General features: G+C 42.2%; 1 protein-coding gene across 6 annotated transcripts in view; it reads left to right on the top strand.

The window, feature by feature from the left end:
* SEL1L3 (SEL1L family member 3) overlaps positions 1-20,362 on the top strand; it is a 152,579-nt gene that overhangs the window by 88,114 nt on the left and 44,103 nt on the right. For 5 of the 6 annotated variants that reach the window (XM_063619748.1, XM_055245888.2, XM_055245889.2 and 2 more), the window contains exons 18-23: positions 8,354-8,444; positions 8,575-8,659; positions 11,035-11,144; positions 17,511-17,638; positions 18,787-18,889; positions 18,971-19,043. In XM_063619748.1, coding sequence (XP_063475818.1) covers positions 8,354-8,444; positions 8,575-8,659; positions 11,035-11,144; positions 17,511-17,638; positions 18,787-18,889; positions 18,971-19,043 — 590 coding nt within the window. Of the gene's footprint in view, positions 1-8,353; positions 8,445-8,574; positions 8,660-11,034; positions 11,145-17,510; positions 17,639-18,786; positions 18,890-18,970; positions 19,044-19,307; positions 19,637-20,362 lie in introns of those variants that run through there. The other variant, XM_055245887.2, reaches the window with a different exon arrangement.

Here is a 20,362-nt window from a genome sequence, read left to right as displayed (position 1 = left end):
ACTGATTGGCTGTTGATTGGAAAACATAGCATTTCCATGTTTAATTATACACAAAAATTTGTTCTCTAGGAGAATTGTTCACACTCATCAAGTTGAGAAAGATATACAAATACATTGATTTCTCTTTCCTTTAAGCTTGCCCCTTTTGGTTTTAGAGTCTGGAGACAGCATAGGGGTTCTTGGGTGAGACTCTCTGCTTTTTATTTCCAGGCCACAGAAAGTCCAGAATTTCTACCTTGTTCCTAGCAAAAAGAGAGATCAGTGTTTAAGGTTCAGGCCACCTGTTCCATAGTTGTTTTACTGCATCTGCCATGACTAGGAGTCTGGGATTGTTGGAAGTCCAGTATCCAATGGCACAAACAAACAGATGCCCTCCTTCCTAACCTTCTGGTGGAGTTAGCAAATCTCATCTTGTTCTTTATGGGATGAAAGATGGTGCATGAGGACCCACAAATGTTCCCTGTTTGCTGTTACTCATAGATTTTACAAATAAGGGACCCCTCTCCTAACTTAACCAGTCTTCTTTCTTTTATTTTTTTCTGTCAGTTCTAGCATTCCATCGTTGTTTTAATATGGGTCACATTTTCTTGGCTGGTTTATTGCCTAAATGATGTGGATATTTCAGTAATAACTTAAAAAAGTCCTCAGTCCTCTGCCTCAAAGACATTAGATGAGACTCAGCATTGATCATACTCTGATTTGAACCTTAATTAAAAATTAAAGTGTAAGTTCAAAAGAATGACATTTTCCCTTTTAGTCCATGGCTGCACACGCAACCAACAGATAGCGTCTCAATGAGTGAGAATCTTAAATTAGAAAATGTAGGAGAAATGAGGCCAATGAAGAAAGCACCAAATGCAAATTTTTATTATCATCATCCTGTGAAAGTTTATTACCTGTGGCTTCACTTTGCACAATCAAAAAGAGATTTTTTTCAGAAAGTTACTGTTTCCCCATGGTAAATGTACCTTACAATTTTTGTGATGCTTTATCTTGTTTCTCAAGTGAACTTCAGTTCATAAAACTCCCAAATTTGACTTTAATTCATTCTCTGCTTCTCGCTCTCCCAACCTCCCACCCTCTGCTCCCTACAAACTTCTTAGGATAAACTAAACATTCAGATATTGGAGTGTTTATTTTTGGGATTTTCCCAAAGGAAGAGCAGTCCTGTAAACACTCCTTTCCAACCCACCCCTGCCCCCATGGTGTCTGACACTTTTTCTCATAGAGTCTTTGTTAGTTCCTTAGCTTTCTTGCCTACTTTTGTTGTTTTGAAGCTTTTTTGGAGATGAAGTCTCACTCTGTCACCCAGGCTGGGATGCAGTGGCACAATCTTGGCTCACTGCAGCCTCCGCCTCCTGGGTTCAAGCAATTCACCTGCCTCAGTCTCCTGAGTAGCTGGGATTACAGGTGCCCACCACCATGCCCAGATAATTTTTGTATTTTTAGTAGAGAGGGTTTCTCCATGTTGGCCAGGCTGGTCTCAAACTCCTGACCTCAGGTGATTCACCCACCTTGGCCTGCCAAAGTATGGGGATTACAGGCATGAGCCACCATGCCTGGGTCCTACTTTTGAATTTAATATCACAAAGCACTTTAGCACATTTTAAAAGCTGCTGTGAAGGCCTAGATGAATTAAGATTTCTGTGGCTTGCTCTCTTTCTTAGAACACTCAGCCTCATCATGGTTTTCTGTTTGATTGGCTGGTTGGTTGTTTGGAGGAAGGAGAAAGGAGACCTGAAGTGTGTCCTGCACCCTTTGTGAGTTTGGATTCAGTTCTGCAGATTTTACTGAGTACACTTAAATGCAGGTTGCCTGGCCACAGGCTTCGAGAGATGCCTCAAGTAGGGCTTAGGGAAATTTGCTGCCTCATCTCTTCTGCAGGCAGGTTCTCATGTGGCCCATATTCTGTCTGATCTCTGAGCCCTTGCGCTGGCTTTTTCCTCTGCCCAGGAATCCTACTTAACTCTTTATTTCCTTTTGTTTTTCCATGGATCATGGGATCATGATTGCTTTTTACATGTCAATTGCCTGATAACTTCTATCCCAGTTCCTGGCACACTGGGGTGCCCGGAAAGTGTTCGGAAACTACTGATTGAATGAACTAAGGTGAATAGAAGGAACAATTATAGCTCAAGGGCCATGAGCAGTATGTAAAGCTCTTAGGGGATACTAAGGAGGAAAAGATGCCTGGTTTGGGAAGCTTGGGACAGCCTTCATGATAGAAGTAATGGATGATGTGGTCTTGAAGGATGGGTGGAATTTCCACTTAGCCAGGCAGGGAACAGCATTTATGGTATAGGGAATTGCAGGAACAAAAGCAAAGAGATAGGAAAACTCTAAGTGAGTCTACAAAATATTATGCCATGTGGGTAAAACTTGAGAGGGATATATAATGAAACCAAAGAGGTGCTACTTTATGGAATTTTGAATGGCAGATTATGCATTTGTGAAGCAGTGGGGAGCCATCAATAGTTTTTTATTTAATTTATGAAGCAGTGGGGAGCCATTGATCATTTTGGAGAGAGCAGTGACATGACAGAGCCTGTTTCTAAGATGCTTAATCAAACAGCTGTGTATGGTGAATAGAAGGGAGAGCCTGAAAAGGGAGTTAGTTCAAAAGGAGCCGAGCATTTGAACGAAAGATGTGGCATGAGTCAGCAGTGTGGCTTTTCTCTTCTTTTATCATGTAATCATTGATATGTACGAAGTATATATGATACATATGTAACCTCCAAAGCATGACAATAAAATAAACAGCTGTAAAGCTACCACTCTACTTAAAAAATAAACATGGCCAGTGCTGGTGAAGCCCCTGCTGTCCCTCCCAGATTAAATCCCATCCTACCCCCAGTACCCAGAAGTAACCATCATCCTAGCTTCTTGTTGATCTGCCCTTTGCCCTCTTTATATTTTTGCTATATATGGATATATTCCTAAGAAATGGATTTAGTTTGGCTTATTTCTGACCTTTATATGATTATAATTATTTTATATAATATCTAATTCTTCAACTGCTTTTTTTTTACTTAACATTATGCTCCTAAGATTCACACATCTTGCTGGGCATGGTGGTGCATGCCTGTACTCCCAGCACTTTGGGAGGCCAAGGCAGGTGGATCATTTGAGGTCAGGAGTTTGAGACCACCCTGACCAACATGGTGAAACCCCATCTCGACTAAAATACAAAAATTAGCTGGGTGTGATGGTATGCACCTGTAATCTCAGCTACTCGGGAGGCTGAGGCAGGAGAATTGCTTGAACCCAGGAGGTAGAGGTTGCAGTGAGCTGAGACTGAGCCACTGCATTCCAGCCTGGGCAACAGATCAAGACTCCCTCTCAAAAAAAAAATAAATAAATAAATAGAAATAAGATTCACACATTTTGATGCATGTACCTGTAGATCATCCATATTTACTGCTGTAATAGATCACAATTTATTTCCCAATTCTCTTGTTAATGAATATTTGGGTTCTCTTTCTTTTTCTTCCTTTCTTTTCTTTTCTTCTTTTTTCTTTTCCTTCCTTTCTTTTCTTTCCTTTTTTTCTTTTCTTTTTTCTTTCTTTTCCTTTCCTTTTCCCTTCTGCCTTGCCTTGCCTTGCCTTTTCTTTCCTTTGTTTTTTAAGAGCAATGCAGCCATGAGCATTTTTTGTGTATCTCATAGGGCGCATAGAAAGAGTCACTCTAGAATATAAACTTAGGAGTGGGGACTCTGGGTCATAGGGGAACATGTTCAACTTAGAAGTGGGGACTCTGGTCATAGGGGAACATGTTCAACTTACAAGACAATGTCAATTGTTTTCTAAGTGGTTTTACCAATTTACTCTCTTGCCCACCATATATAAATTTCTATTTCTCCATATCTTTGCTAATCTTGATACAGAAGCTAATTATTTTTAAAGGTATGTCTCAGTCTGGATTTGAAGCCTCTTAGTATCAACAGGAAGAAACGTTTTGTATCTATTACAATGGGGAAATCTTTTTCAAAATATATTTGGGACAAAGTGCTTCCATCCATTCCTGCTCTCCCAGCTTTCAAGCCCTCCCCAGGGGTTAAATAGGAAATGTATGTTTGTTGGCCTCCTCACAGTCCAACATGACATTTTTTTGGTACCATCTATTCTGCTGTAATAGAACTAAATCATCCATCAATGTCCCAGTCCCTCCCCTTTTTTCCTTTTTGTGTGAGTGAATTTATTCTAGAAGTTATTTTCAAATTACATGTGTCAGTTTGATGAGCTTGTGCTTTTCTATGTTGTTCCAAGATTTATATGGGATAGTTTAAAAGAGGAGTATGATTAAGAAAAGGGCTTTTTTCTGTATCGGCATAATACAGAAGATAATGTTGTCATGCCTGAGGCTGTCCTCGGACACTCGAAGAAGTTAGCCAAGGAGAGACCAGCTGTCACGTTTCATTTCTCTCTGCCTTACCCCTACATGTGTTTTATCTATTTTATCTGCAAGCTACGTGTTTTATAGTCCTTTGTCTTAAATAGACCAAAAATACTTAACCCAGGAGGTTAGCCAGATTATAGTGGGCTTGAGGCAAGGCAAGTAAGCATACATAGCTCCAGGGGAAAGAAATTCACCTTTTTGCAATAGAGCTGGGGTCCTGAATTCCACTGAGACCCCAGGAATTTTTTTTTTCATCTTTATAGTCTGAGCCGATTCAGGCATTGGCAGAAAAGAGCACATGCAAAATAATATAATTGTGGAGAAACTGCTCAGGGGTACTCAAATTTATAATTCACAGCAAGCAGCCAAAGGATTGATTATTAAGATGTATCATTATAAAAGTTCTAGAAATGCATGTGCTGGGTCTGAAAGGAGGATAGCAAATGTGTCCTTAAATTCTTTCTTTTCTCTCAATCTCTTCCACTCTGCACCCATTCCCCTCTCCCTGTCAAAATGACTGTCTAGGGGACAATTTTACTTGAGTGCATTGGAAATAAAGCTTGAAGCTCTGGTTGACTTCCTAAAGCTTGAAGAAATTCAAGGAAGGACAATAGTTTTGCAGCTTGTCTTTGGGTTTCCTGCAATTAAAAAATGCTGAGTAAATGTTTGTTCTATGAATATAAGTGTAGAAATATCTGGAATTAATACTTTCAGATAGCGACTGTTGAAACACAAGTAAGAGCAAAGTGCTAGAAGGCTAAATGTGGTCAGGGTTTCTGCAGAGGCCTTGTCTCAGAAGTTTTAATAAGCTGTTGAAACACAGTTAAGCAAGAGCAACGTGCTGGAAGGCTAAATGTGGACAGGGTTTCTGCAGAGGCATTGTCTCAGAAGTTTTAATAAGCTGAAGAAGTCTGGTCTTCAGTGGCCGGCTCCCACCTAGAGCTCACTGCTCAGTAGATGTGAACATGGATGGTGGTGGTACAGGCATTGGGTGATTGATTGTGCAAGATGAAAGATAGAGGTGGGTTTCTTTTTTTCTTTTTTTGAGATAAAGTCTTGCTCTGTTGCCCAGGCTGTAGTACAGTGGTGCAATCTTGGCTCACTGCAACCTCCGCCTCCTGGGTTCAAATGATTCTCCTTTCTCAGCCTCCCAAGTAGCTGGGATTACAGGTGCCCACCAAGTCCAGCTAATTTTTGTATTTTTAGTAGAGACAGGGTTTCACAATGTTGGCCAGGCTGGTCTTGAACTCCTGACCTCAAGTGATCTACCTGCCTCGGCCTCCCAAAGTGCTAGGATTACAGGCATGAGCCACTGTGCTCGGCCCAGAGGTAGATTTCTGTTCAGTGCTTCTATAGATATCACATACCTTTTTAGACATCTCTTTCTGATGGATTTCAGTGTTTCCTCAATGGAAACGCTTGAGAATTCTATGACATTTCCTCCTGCTTTACACAATGATTGGACAATAGAAGTCTATAAAACTTGTTCTTCCCTTCCTTCCCCACCACCAGATCACTTTAGACACAAGATATTATCTTTATAAAGCTTATCATTGTGAATGTTCTTGCAGAGAGTATCAACCTCCATTTCCCCCACCCATTCTGACAACCAGCCTATTGGTTTCTGCTGTTAAGAAAAAATTCTTTTTTTTTTTTTTAGAGAGACAGAGTCTGGCTCTATCACCCAGGCTGCAGTGCAGTGGCGCAATCTTGGCTCACTGCAACCTCCGCCTTTCGTGTTTGAGCGATTCTCCTGCTTCAGCCTCCCGAGTAGCTAGGATTACAGGCATGCACCACCATGCCGAGCTAATTTTTTTGTGTTTTAGTAGAGACAGGGTTTCTACTGTTGTCCAGGCTGGTCTTGAACTCCAGAGCTCAAGCGATCCTGCCGCCTCACCCTCCCAAAGTTCTGGGATTACAGGCATGAGCAACCACACACCTGGCCAGAAAAAAAAAAACCTCATTTTGTTACATTTTAGTAAACACGAGCCAATGCCAGCCAGTTATGGTTAGAGGGCACTGGCCCAATATTTGACCTTGGTTTGCAGGTCTACACTGTCCCCTTTCCTCATCAATCCCTGGTGGAAACTGAGACACCAGTGCAGGCCAGAGTGTCTCTGAAGAAACTGGAGAATTCTAAGACCTTAGGAAGAGGACCTTGTGTCAGAATGAGGGGGACTTTCTGCTGGACCTCCCTTGCATGCCCTCTGTCTGGGGCCTTGGGTCTGCTCTGAGGATTCTTGTAGCCAAACATAGATTTTGCAGGCTATGTTAGCTAATCCCCAAGCATCCTTTGGGCTGTTGTTGCAGCTGCACTTGGGGGCATGTCATCTGGCTTGCCTCTGCAAGGGACACTGCTTAGCTGACCTTGTCTCTCTTTAGCCTGAGTCATGGCTAATTAGTCAGCTGCCTTAGGTATCTCAGAGCCTGCGAATTGGCTCACTCAGCAGCCACGTGGCCTGTGACCTGCAGCATGTCTGACTGAAGGTCTAACTATCCTAATTTGATCCCCAGCACCTCTCGGTCTCCAAGGGATTGCCTGCCAGGAGCTGCTTTTAGCAGTTTAGAAAAGATGATTTCAGAATCTGCTTCCCTTACTCCCCCTCACCCAAACTTTCCCCACCGTTTCCTAAACCAGTTCCTAGGTGGAGCTAAAATTAAGAGAGAGTTATTAATATCAACTCCTTAAAATGAAAAATAAGCTTTAAGAAACTGCTTCTGGTTAAAATAGAGTTTTACTCTTAAGCTAGGTAACGTATAAAAAATTGAGGAAATCAGATAAGTAAAAAGAATAGAATAAAAATTACCTACATTCTCACCACCCAGAAATAAGTATTGTTAGCATTTTGGTGATAATTTTTAGGGTTTTTTTTTTTTTCTCTGCCTATTTGTGTCTGCATGTGTATGTGTGTGCATGTGTGTGTTCAGTTATATTTTTGTTTTGCAAAAATAGGATGCATTGTTTTATACTCTGCTTTTTTTTTTCACTGAATGGAAATTTTTGCATAAATATTTTGCTATGTTTTTGAATACCCTTCCACACATCATTTTAATGGCCACGTCTGAAAATGGCTGCACTAGTCATTTGATTTTCAGACATTTGTTTTCAGTTTTTTGTTGCTGTTCACATAAACAGTTCTACCATGAACTCCGTGGCAACAGAATCTTTGCCCATATCTCTGATTGTTTCTTTAGAATAAACCCCCCAAGGGAGAACTGTAGGGCCACATGGTATGTACGTTCTTAAGACTCCTCCCGCCTGTCCTTCCAGAATCGTTGAATTAATTGGCCCTCAAGCTGGCAGTAGTTAGTTGTAGAGTACGTCCATTTCCCCCAAGCCTTTGCCATTATTCCAAATATGAATCTTGTACCAATCTTTCAACAGATGAAAAGTGGTCACTCGTTGTTTTGCGATTATTCGATTGCTAGTGGTGTCAAACGTTTCTTTTCTCATGTGTGTTTTGGCCATTGATATATCAAGTCCCTTGTAAACTGCTTTCCTTTGCCAAACTTCTAATGCACAGCAAAAGCTCAGCTTTAATTAAGCTCGTTCAGAATCCTAAGCCCTATAAAGCCTTTCATAAAACAGAGGACTCCAAAGCACAGGGGTTTTTCTTAACACCATTTATCTCCTCTAAGCGAGGATGGAAGAAGGATTCAAGAACGGAAGGCTAGTAGACAACTCCCCAGCCAACATCCGACATGCCCTTCAGCCAGTAGAGGTAGCTGTTGCATCAACTAGCTCCCCAGCCTTATCTGTGAGTTCAGCCTTTAAGACAGAAAATAAATCAGTGCATGCAGTATTTTTAACAATATTTACTTAAAAAAAAAACTCATGATTTTGTGGTTTTTTTAAAAAACTGCTTATTTTGTGCCCTCTTGTGTTTGAATATAAAGCTCTCTGTGAATATTAGTAAGAGCCACTATATGAAATTTATTATTAATCATCTATTTTTAGGCATGAAGCTTTGCTGTATTATGTTTTAGCAGCAGAAACTGGAATTGAAGTGTCACAGACAAATTTAGCACACATCTGTGAGGAGAGGCCAGTAAGTAAATGTATTCTTCTCAGAGTACAAGCTCTGAGGTTAAGGATAGTGAATTGGGTTTTATGGAGGCAACGTTGGTCACTTGGCAGAAATACTAATGAATTAACTTTTTCTTCCCTTTACCCCTCAGGACCTGGCCAGGAGATACTTGGGTGTTAACTGTGTTTGGAGATACTATAATTTCTCTGTTTTTCAAATCGATGCCCCTTCCTTTGGTATGTATAGAAAAACGGTGCAAAATTGAAGCATTAGGGGTTTTTAATCTTTAGTAACAGGGAACATCTGACAGCTTTGTGTGAAGTGAGGTCTTTCCAAATAATTAGAAAAGAAAGTGAAAAATCTCTGCTATTAAGGTCGCTAAACTCTGCTCTCAGCCTCGCACAATGCACTGCTCCTCGGCCATTGTCCCGTGGAGTGCTTGGACCCAGCATTTCTTATTTTTTTAATTTTTATCTTTTGAGACAGTCTCGCTGTGTTCCCCAGGCTGGAGTGCAGTGGAATGATCTGGGCTCTGTGCAACCTCCACCTCCCAAGTTCAGGTGATTCTCCTGCCCAAGTAGCTGGGATTTCAGGCGCCCACGACCACGCCCAGCTAATTTTTGTATTTTTAAGTAGGCACAGGTTTTCACCATGTTGGCCAGGCTGGTCTCAAACTCTTGACCTCAGGTGATCCACCCGCCTTGGCCTCCCAAGGTGCTGGGGTTACAGGCGTGAGCCACTGCACCTGGCCCCCAACGTTTCTTCTGAGTCAATGAAAATGTAAAAGAGAACGCTAATATGGAGCGATTCTCTGGGCCAGTCATTTGTGCGGATTCCTCTGCTCTGCTCTGCAACTACAGTTCCTAGACTCCTCTACCCACGGACTTCTGATTCCTTTCAGGCAATGAGAGGCACTGGCAGAAGATTGCAGGATGGGAGAAGAAGTCCAAGTACTTCTCCCTTTCTCTCTCTGCTTTGGACTGTGTCTCTGGCAGTGGCTACATTTCCACGGTTCCAGCCCCTGCCTGACAGCTCCACCCTCTTTGATCTCAACACCAGGCTGTGGGTCTCTGGTGACATCACAGACACCCTGTGGCCCCCAAGTCCTGGGGGTGATGGTAGCCTTCTCACTGCTGATCCCTGGGCTGTGTATTGTTTTCCATTTGCCTTTTCAGCTCTCCCAGCACCCTAGTAACTACTTCCCCACGATGAAATTCCTCTTCTGAACCACCTGAAATGGATTCTGTTTTCCTTATTGGACATTGACTAATACATACACCTTTTTTTTTTTTTTTTTTTTTTAAGATGGAGTCTTGCTCTGTCACCTAGACTGGAGTGCAATGGCGCTATCTCGGCTCACTGCAACCTCTGCCTCCCAGGTTCAAGTGATTCTCCTGCCTCAGCCTCCTGAGTAGATGGGATTACAGGAATGCACCACCACGCCTGGCTAATTTCTGTATTTTTTAGTAGAGATGGGGTTTCACCATGTTAGCCAGTCTGGTCTTGAACTCCTGACCTGCAGTGATCTGCACACCTCAGCCTCTAAAAGTGCTGGAATCACAGGTGTGAGCTACGGCACTCAGCTGATACATACACTTTAAACACAAGTTTTTCTTCAGAGGAAAAATAAAATACATGGCTAAAGCAAAGAGTTACCAACAACAGACATCAAAGATGAACAGCAAAATTTCAGATGTGAAGTAAAGCACCCAAAACAACCTTGGCTGATTGGGCAGCAAGGTTGTAGACTGAGATTTAGCTATTCAGGAGAGCTACCTGGCCAAATAAGAAACTGTCTAGAGGCCAGGTGCAGTGGCTCACACCTATAATCCCAGCACCTTGGGAGGCTGAGGTGGGAGGATTGCTTGAGTCCAGGAGTTTGAGAGCAGCCAGGACAACATGGTGAAACCCCATCTCTATAAAAAATACAAAAATTAGCCGGGCGTGGTGGCATACTCCTGTAATCCCAGCTACGTGGGAGGCTGAGGTGGAAGGATCACTTGAGCCCAGGAAGTCAAGGCTGCAGTGAGCCCTGATCTCACCACTGTACTCCAGCCTGGATGGTGGAGACCCTATCACAAAAAATTTAGAAAAAAAAGAAAAGAAAATATGTCTAGAAATAGGGATGCTCTGGGCAAAAAGCCTTTTTGCTTGTTTCTCTCTTGACACATCAGGGAAACATAAAGATGTTCTGGGCCGGGCGCGGTGGCTCAAGCCTGTAATCCCAGCACTTTGGGAGGCCCAGGCGGGCGGATCACAAGGTCAGGAGATCGAGACCATCCTGGCTAACACGGTGAAACCCCGTCTGTACTAAAAAATACAAAAAATTAGCCGGGCGTGTTGGCGGGTGCCTGTGGTCCCAGCTACTCGGGAGGCTGAGGCAGGAGAATGGCGTGAACCCAGGAGGTGGAGGTTGCGGTGAGCCGAGATCACGCCACTGCACTCCAGCCTGGGGGACAGAGAAAGACTCCGTCTAAAAAAAAAAAAAAAGATGTCCTGTATTCAGATACTAATAGGAAAAACTTGCATTAATGTGAATGCGCCAATAATTTAAAATGTTGGTGTGAAAAAAAAACCCTTGACAAATGGATCTGTGCTTTATTTCCTGCAGCATATTTGAAGATGGGAGACCTTTACTACTATGGCCACCAAAACCAGTCACAAGACCTGGAGTTGTCTGTGCAGATGTACGCCCAAGCCGCCCTGGATGGAGACTCCCAGGTAAACAGCAACCACAACAAAAACCAGATCTTGGCCAGGTGCAGTTGGCTCACGCCTGTAATCCCAGCCCTTTGGGAGGCCGAGCGGGGCGGGTCGCTTGAGGTCAGGAATTCGGGACCAGCCTGAGCAACATGGCGAAACCCCATCTCTACAAAAATACAAAAATTAGATGCGTGTGGTGGTGCTCACCTGTAGTCCCAGCTACTTGGGAGACTGAGGCAGGAAGATTGCTTGAGCCTGGCAAGTCAAGGCTGCAACATGCCGTGATCACACCATTGCACTCCAGCCTGGGTGACAGAGCGAGACCCTGTCTCAGAAAAAAACTCAGCTCTTGGTGACATCCATTTGTGAACTTGCAAAACCAGAATTCTTCCTAACAGTCCTTTCAGTGTGCATACACTGCACAGTTTACAAGCCATTGTTCATCCATTTTCACACACCCCTCAAACAATTCTATGAGGACACTAACCATAAGGGTGAGCCTTTATTAAACACCTACTGTGTCCCCCACTCCATTCTTACATAATCCCATGAGGGTGGGGATTATTATACCCTATTTATAATCAAAGGTAATGAACTGTTCAAGGCCAAATAATCAAATGGTAAGCAAAGTGCCTAGCTCCTAAACCTGGATCTTTGGCTCCAAACAGAAGGGTGTTTCTACCAAATTACATCAAACTCACTCATCAGGTAGAAACTCAAGAAATTAGAAGTGTGTCCACAATAGGAAGTATTTTGCTTGTACTGTTGGGCTGTGCTTCAGTGACAGAGTTTTTCTCTCAGTGATTCTTTTGGAAACTTCTTATTTGAAAATAATGTTAGATTTGTAGAAAAGTTGCAAAAAGAGTGAGAGTTTCTGTATACCCTTCATTCGGCTTCCCCTAATGTTCACATCTGACATAACTGCAACGCCATTGTCAAATTAAGATATTAATGTTGGGACAGTATTATTAACTACACTTCAGACTTCATGTAGATTTCACCAGTTTTTCCACTAATATCCTTCTTCTGTTCCAGGATTCAATCCAGGGTCCCACATTAGATTGAGCTGTATATTTCTTTCCAATCTTCTCCAATCTATGATAGTTCCTCAGTCTTTTCTCATCTTCATGACCCTTGATACTTGAAGAATGCTTGTTAGGTACCTTGTAGAATGTCTGTTGATTTGGGTCTGTCTTCGGTTTTCTCTTGAATAGATTGAAGTTATACATTTTGGGCAAGAATTTTGCCTATTACGATTATTACCATGCTGTTCTAACGATGATTCTCAATTTCCGTTATTCCTTCTACATTTGCTACTTGGAATCCTCTTGTGAGGACATCAGAATCATTTTCATGATGGAGGTTTGGATAGTTGTTACCCTCTGCTGCAACGGATTTCTGGTGTTGTGCTTTACAGTCTGACGACTGAGCAAAAATTGAAAACTCATCCCTATATCAATCTTTGGTGGGATTTTTTTGTTGTTGCTGTTTTGTGAGGTTTTTTGAGACAGGGTTTTATTCTGGAACCCAAGCTGAAATGCAGTGGCACAATCTCAGCTCACTGCAGCCTCAATCAGCCCCAGGCTCAAGCGATCCTCCTGCCTCAGCCTCCTAAGTAGCTGGGAACACAAGTGCATGTCCGGCTAATTTTTGTATTTTTTGTAGAGATGGGGTTTTGCCATGTTGCCCAGGCTGGGCTTGAACTCCTGGGCTCAAGTGATCTGCCCACCTTGGCCTCCCAAAGTACTGGGATTACAGGCATGAGCCACTGTGCCTGGCCAATCTTTTTTATTTTTATTTTTAAATGGAGGTACAACATCACAGTGGTCGTGTACCTGGGTTAAAATCCCACATCTCTCTCACTCCATAGCTCTTTGTCCATGGCGAGTCACTAAATCTCTGAATCTCTATTTGCTCATGTGTAAATGGGGGTAATGAGAGCATCTGCCTCATAGATTGTGAGGATTAAATGAGATGTTCAGTGTAAAGCTCTAAGCCCAATGCCAAGTACATTGAGTGGACGTGATCTAATCTGTTAACATTTCTTCTGAAAAGAAGGAGCTGCTAAAGACATTCGCTATAGAAATAAACTCCCTTAGGTCGTATTTCCTGTCACTTAAAATTGGGCCTGGATTTTTTCTTTTTCAATTTCTATTTTTACTTTTTGGAAAGCCAATGTTACAAAAGCAATGAAGGATAATTTTTTCAAGAAAAATAAACCAAAGAATGCACTGATAATTCTATGGCAGGGGTTTTACTCCTTTATGTCTTCATGTTCCCTTGCAGTCCTTGCCCATAAGCAAATGTATCTGTCACGTTACCTATAGTGTGCCTGTCATTTTTTTTTTTTTTTTTTTTGAGATGGAGTCTCACTCTGTCACCAGGCTGGAGTGCAGTGGCGTGATCTCGGCTCACTGCAACCTCTGCATCCCAGGTTCAAGCGATTCTCCTGCCTCAGCCTCCCGAGTAGCTGGGACTACAGGCACGCCACCACACCCAGCTAATTTTTGTATTTTTAGTAGAGACGGGGTTTCACCATGTTGGGCAGGATGGTCTTGATCTCTTGACCTCGTGATCCGCCCACCTTGGCCTCCCAAAGTGCTGGGATTAGAGGGGTGAGCACCGCGCCTGGCCACCTGTCACTTTTAAAATCTGTCTTATAATTTATTGTAGGACTGTGTGCGTTTTATTACATAGTCTCTAATTATTAACCCTAATAGCTGCCCCATATTCTGTTGAGCTGATACATTATAGTTCCTTAAGCTTTGCCTTATTGGTGGATGCTTATTCTTTTGTTTACTAACTTATTCATTGATTTGACACATATTTATCTAGTCCTACCATGTCTTAGACAATGATTAGTGGTGGGGACATAAGATAAAAAGATAAATCATTCTCTTGCCTACATGGGATTTATAGTCTACCAAGGAAGACTTGGAGGTGGTTTCCTCTTGTGTTGGAATTATAGATAGTGCTACAATGAATATTTTTATATTTCCATCTTTTCTCTTAGTTTGAATACTTTCCTTATAATCTGAGAAATAGTATTATTGAGTCAGACAGTCTAAATGATTTTATGAGGCCAGGCACAGTGGCTCATGCCTGTAATCCCAGTTCTTTGGGAGGCCAAGGCAGGCAGATCACTTGAAGTCAGCAGTTTGAGACCAGCCTGGCCAACATGGTGAAACCCCATCTCTACTAGAAATACAAAAATTAGCTGAGTGTGGTGGTGCACACCAGTAGTCCCAGCCACTTGGGAGGCTGAGGCAAGAGAATCTCTTGAACCTGGAAGGTGGAGGTTACAGTGAGCCGAGATCACCGCACTCCAGCCTGGGCAACAGAGTGAGACTCCATCTCAAAAAATAGAAGTAAAAATAAATAAATAAATAAATAAATAAATAAATAGTTTTATGACTACATGATAGCATGCTGCCATTTTGCTTTCTGAAAGGGCTTTCCATTTCATACCTCACCGATCAGTGGTTAAGTAGAGAAGGATGACTCAAATCTTACCAGCAACTGGATGCTTTCATGATTTAATTTTGCTAATTGAATAATGATATGTTGATACTTTCTTACTGTTTTTAACTTGCATTTGCTTAATTACTAGTGATGATGGACACTTTTACATATACTTGTTTATGATAATTTGCTTTTTACATTTTCTTTTCTGTAAATTTTCTATTCTTATTCTTTGCCTGTTTATCTCTTGGAATTTTGACACTTTTAAAAATGTAAACCATAATTAGTTCTTTATATATTTATCTAGTAGATAATGAACCTTAAGCTATTACATTGCATACAACTATTCCCCTACTCTGTTTTCCCACTTATTTTAATCTTGGTATTATTCCACTGATTAGAGACTTTAAAATTTCATAAAGCCGGCCGGGCACGGTGGCTCAACCCTGTAGTCCCAGCACTTTGGGAGGCCAAGGTGGGCAGATCATCTGAGGTCAGAAGGTTGACACCAGCCTGGCTGACATGGAGAAACCCCGTCTCTACTAAAAATACAAAAATTAGCCAGGCGTGGTTGTGGGCACCTGTAATCCCAGCTACTCAGGAGGCTGAGGCAGGAGAATCGCTTGAACCCGGGAGGCAGAGGATGCATTGAGTCGAGATCACACCATTGCACTCAAAAAAAAAAATTCATAAAGCCATTTTTTTCTTTTCTCTTAATACCTCAAATTTTAAAGTGCCTTCCTTTCAAAGAGTGCAGAAGTAGTCTATTTCCTGCTGTTGTGTGAGTGTAAATGTGTGTGCGCATCTGAAAGATACTTAGTGCTCCATCTATTTAGAGGTTATTCTTGGCACCTTGGTGAAGTTTAAGATTTGAGATTCTGCACTCTGTCCTCTTGTGTTTGATGCCCCAGCTCTGCCACTTTCCAGCTGTGTAACCTTGGGCAAGTTGTTTAACCACTCTGTGCCTCAGTTTCCTCATCTGTAAAATAGGGAGGATAATAGTACCTATATCAATTTGTTGTTATGAGGGTTAAATGAATAAATATAAAAAACAGAACAATGCCTCGCATATGGCAGGCACTCAAAATGTGAGCTGCTGGTATTTTTATCGTGATTGCTACATACTATGGTTGTGAACGTCCTGGAGTATACAGCCTGGTAAATGATGATTTTCATTTAGTTTGTTATCAGAGGCAACTAAGAGGCAGGGTCAGAGGGAAGATATAAGCCATTAGATGTGATCATGTCATTAGAGAAGTGCAAATCAAAACCGCAGTGAGACACCATCTCACACCAGTCAGAATGGTTATTATTAAAAAGTCAGAAAAAAACAGGTGCTGGTGAGGTTGCAAAGAGAAAGAGCACTTATACACTATTGGTGGGAGTGTAAATTAGTTCAACCATTGTGGAAAGCAGTGTAGCAATTCCTCAAAGGCCTAAGAACAGAACTCCCATTTGACCCAGCAATCTCATTACTGGGTATACACCCAAAGGAATGTAAATAGTTCTGTTATGAAGACACATGCACATCTATGTTCATTGCAGCACGATTCACAATAGCAAAGACATAGAATCAACCCAAATGCCCATCAATGGTAGACTGGATAAAGAAAATATGGTACATATACACCATGGAATACTATGCAGTCATAAAAAAGAATGACATCATGTCCTTTGCAGGAGCATGGATGGAGCTGGAAGCCATTATCCTTAGCAAACTATGCAGGAGCAGAAAACCAAATACCCCATATTCTCACTTAGTGGGAGCTAAATGATGAGAACACATGGGCACATAGAAGGGAACAATAAACCTAAGACTACACCTAAGGGTGGAGGTTGGAAGGAGGGAGGATCAGGAAAAATAGCAAATAGGTATTAGGCTTAGTACCTGGGTGACAAAATAATATGTACAACAAACCCCCATAACACGTAACAAAATAATCTATATGAAAACCTGTACATATAGCCCTAAAGTTGAAATAGAAGTTAAAAACAAAACACATAAAACATGAACCTGAGTTCTTTCAATGGCAACAATCCAGTTTAATTGGTCAAGTTCTAATGGTAAGTACCACATCGTTTTCTGCTTGTTTCTTAATCTGGCCACCTGCTCAGCTCGTGATGGAGGGTGCGCATTCTCCAGGTAGTGTAATAGTACCCGTCCTTTATGAAGCATGTCTATGGTCGGGCCCTCTAACTGTGTTTATTTTATTGGATCCGTATAGCCCAATAAGACAGGTCCTACCTCTAAGGATAAAGAACAAGGTGTCAGAGGAAGAGGTAGGAAAATATACCATAGTGGGAATCTGTACCAAGAGGAGTCACGAGAAGAGGTTTCTGCACCAGCCTAGGAAAGTTGAGATGGGTGCCCTTAGGTGGTCCTGTGCAAGGGAGGCACCGCCTTGGGATGCCAGTCATTGGAAGCCGCCCTAGCCACAGAAATATTTTGTCAGATTTCCAACAGGGCTATGGCAACCGAGGGCATAGTCTGTAGGCAATGGATGTGGCATAGTCTGTAGGCAATGGATGTGGCATAGTCTGTAGGCAATGGATGTGGCATAGTCTGTAGGCAATGGATGTGGCATTCGACTCAGTATTCTTGTTTCATTTATGATACAAGGGCACGTTTTCCAGTAAGTTCTGTTTTGAGAGAGTGAGCGAGAAAGGACAGATCCCCCGGTTGACTGGCTTCGGAGCAGATGGGACACAGCAGCTTCTGAAAGCCTCCTGGTTCTCCTGCAAATAAATTTCTCAGATGCATATATTTAGGGAAACAATTCATCAATGAAGATGACAAAACCATCTGGCTCTAGAGACTTAAAAAAATTTTTACAGGTTGTAAACGTTTACATTCTGATAAAGAGTGTGTTTCTAGGTTTTATTTCAAGGAGTTGATGAGTTTGGTTTGTGGCTTGTTTTTAGGGATTTTTTAACCTGGCCCTGCTAATTGAGGAAGGTACTATAATCCCACACCATATCTTGGATTTCTTGGAAATTGACTCAACTCTCCATTCTAATAACATCTCCATTCTCCAGGAACTGTACGAAAGGTGAGCTCAGAGCCTCTAGAACTGTGGAATCTGAGGAACCCAAGTAGATGATGTTCGCTTCTTGGTTAAAGTTAGCTTTACCCTTATATTGTAATGTAAATTGTTATTTAAAAAAAAAAAACAAACAAACAAAAACAAAAGGCAGGGCACCGTGGCTCATACTTGTAATCCCAGCACTTTGGGAGGCTCAGGCGGGCAGATCACTTGAGGTCAAGAGTTCGAGACCAGCCTGGCCAACCTGGCGGAACCTCATCTCTACTAAAAGAAAGAAAAGAAAAGAAAGAAAAAGCCCAGGATTTTCTTCTGCTAGAAAACATTCAGCCAGACCCGAGTATATTTCTCTTTTCTAATATCTGAAGTTTAAGATATAGAAGGTACTAGATCTGAAGTTCAAGGGCTGACCAGAAATTTCCACGAGAATGGAAAGAATAACAATCCAATTAGCCCATGCTTGTCTCTTGTTTATTGTTTTGAGACAGGGCCTGGCTCTGTCACCCAGGCTGGAGTGCAGTGATGCGATCTCAGCTCACTGCAACCTCCACTTCTTGGGTTCAAGTGATTCTCATGCCTCAGCCTCCTGAGTAGCTGGGATTACAGGTATGCACCATCACACCAGGCTAATTTTTGTGTTTTTAATAGAGACAGGGTTTCACCATGTTGGCTAGGCTGGTCTCGAACTCCTGGCCTCAAGTAACCCACCTGCCTCAGCCTCCCAAAGTGCTGGGATTACAGGTGTGAGCCACCATGCCCGGCCTAATTAGTCGATGCTTTTTTGAAAGATGAGGCATTCCTTCATCCGTGCTTTAAACAGAAATACTGTTCTAACGGGTCCTGTGCTTCAGCGTCTTGCTTGACTTTTATTTTATTTTTAAGTTTTTGCTGTCATCACAGCAGAACAGACTTGACTCTTAGTTAAGGACAAAACTGACCTTTTTCTAAAATTTCTACTGGGATTCTAGAATTTCAGATCAGGCCAAACCACTTATTTGGCCACTGGCTTTATTTCCTTGTCTCTCATCTTTGTCAGTTGAGTGTGCTCATTTGTCCAAAAGCAGAAGAATGTAGGTTTGTGGATCTGAAAATGCCAGTCCTGAGTCGTGCCACCAAAGTTGGCTGACACGTCAAGATGCCCTGGGCTTTGTCTGCAGGTGCTGGAGCCACAGTAACGAGGAGTCCTTCAGCCCCTGCTCCTTGGCCTGGCTTTACCTGCACTTGCGGCTTCTCTGGGGCACTATCCTGCACTCAGCCCTGGTAGGTTTCATCTCCCACCGGCCCCACCCTTGTGGCCCCTGCCCTTTGTCAGTCACTAATGCGTGCTTCTGATGTTTGCAGATCTACTTTCTGGGAACCTTTCTGCTATCCATATTGATCGCCTGGACTGTGCAGTATTTCCAGTCTGTCTCAGGTAAAGATTTATAAAAAGCAAAAGCAATACATAAAAAAAAAAAGCAGGGATTTTTTTTTTTTTTTTTTTTGGTCTCCCGGAAAAATTGGGTTTTCCCTCCTGGTGCCGTTGGTCATGCTGTCTCCTATCCCTAGGGTGGTCTTCACAGGGTGGGAATCCTTCTAGAGGTGTATGAAATTCCTGGCTGGTGGGAGGCCATAAAGTTACTATTGTATTTTTCAAAATAAGGATTTTATTTTTTATTTTATCTTTTTTTTTTTTGAGATGGAGTCTCGTTCTGTCGCCCAGGCTGGAGTGCAGTGGTGTGATCTCAGCTCACTGCAACCTCTGCCTTCCGGGTTCAAGCAATTGTCCTGCCTCACCCTCCCGAGTAGCTGGGACTACAGGTGTGTGCCACCACACCCGGCTAATTTTTGTATTTTTAGTAGAGATGGGGTTTCACCATGTTGGCCAGGCTGGTCTCGAATTCCTGACCTCAGGTGATCTGGCTGCCTCGTCCTCCTGAAGTGCTGGGATTACAGGCGTGGGCCACTGCACCCAGCCTCAAAATAAGGATTTTCTGACCTAATACAACTTCTTCCATTGAAAATTTATCTATCAGAATTCTGCCTCTGTGTGCCTGAAAACACAGCGCCAAAGCCCCTGGCAGCATGAAGTCTTCCCTTTTATTTCAGTCAAGCAATCAGATGTGTAAGAGGATAAACAAACACTCGCAATGAATAAAAATCCTCGGCCACATGGACTCAGAGGGAGGGACTAAGCAGGAATCGTAAAGTGGGCATTTAGCTGAGCATGGTTTCCACTAATCATTGTTATTTTTCTGAGCTAGTATAGAATAGTTAAGGACAAGGGAGCCCTACTTGCTTCTGTTTGGGCTTAGAGTCCAGGCTTGGCTACTCATTAGCTGTATGACTCATGGCAAGTTATTTAACCTTCCTGATCCCCAAATTTCTCATCAATACAATGAGGTTATGAGAGTAGCTACTTCCTAGGAACATAAAATGAAAAAAATATTAAGTAAAAAAAATTCACATAAGATAGTTACCAAAATGACGACTGTAGTTAAACGTTAGCTGTTATATTTATCTGGCATACAAAACCTTCTCAATAAATGTTAGCTCTTACATTTATCTCCTCTATTAGACCATAAGCTGAGTAAGAGGAAGGCCCCAGTCATGTCATTTGTGATAACTCATGCATAGTAGGTACTCACACCCACCGACGACTCTGGTCTCTCAAGAGACAAGAAAACTGATTTTTTACCATCTCAGCTGGCTACAAAAGGATATAAGAACTCATGAAGGCAAACAGAGACATTT

This window comes from Symphalangus syndactylus, chromosome 16, assembly GCF_028878055.3.
Source record: "Symphalangus syndactylus isolate Jambi chromosome 16, NHGRI_mSymSyn1-v2.1_pri, whole genome shotgun sequence".
NCBI lineage: Eukaryota > Metazoa > Chordata > Mammalia > Primates > Hylobatidae > Symphalangus > Symphalangus syndactylus.
The sequence above is the reverse complement of the archived record's forward strand: the minus strand, read 5'-3'. Positions and strand labels throughout refer to the sequence as shown.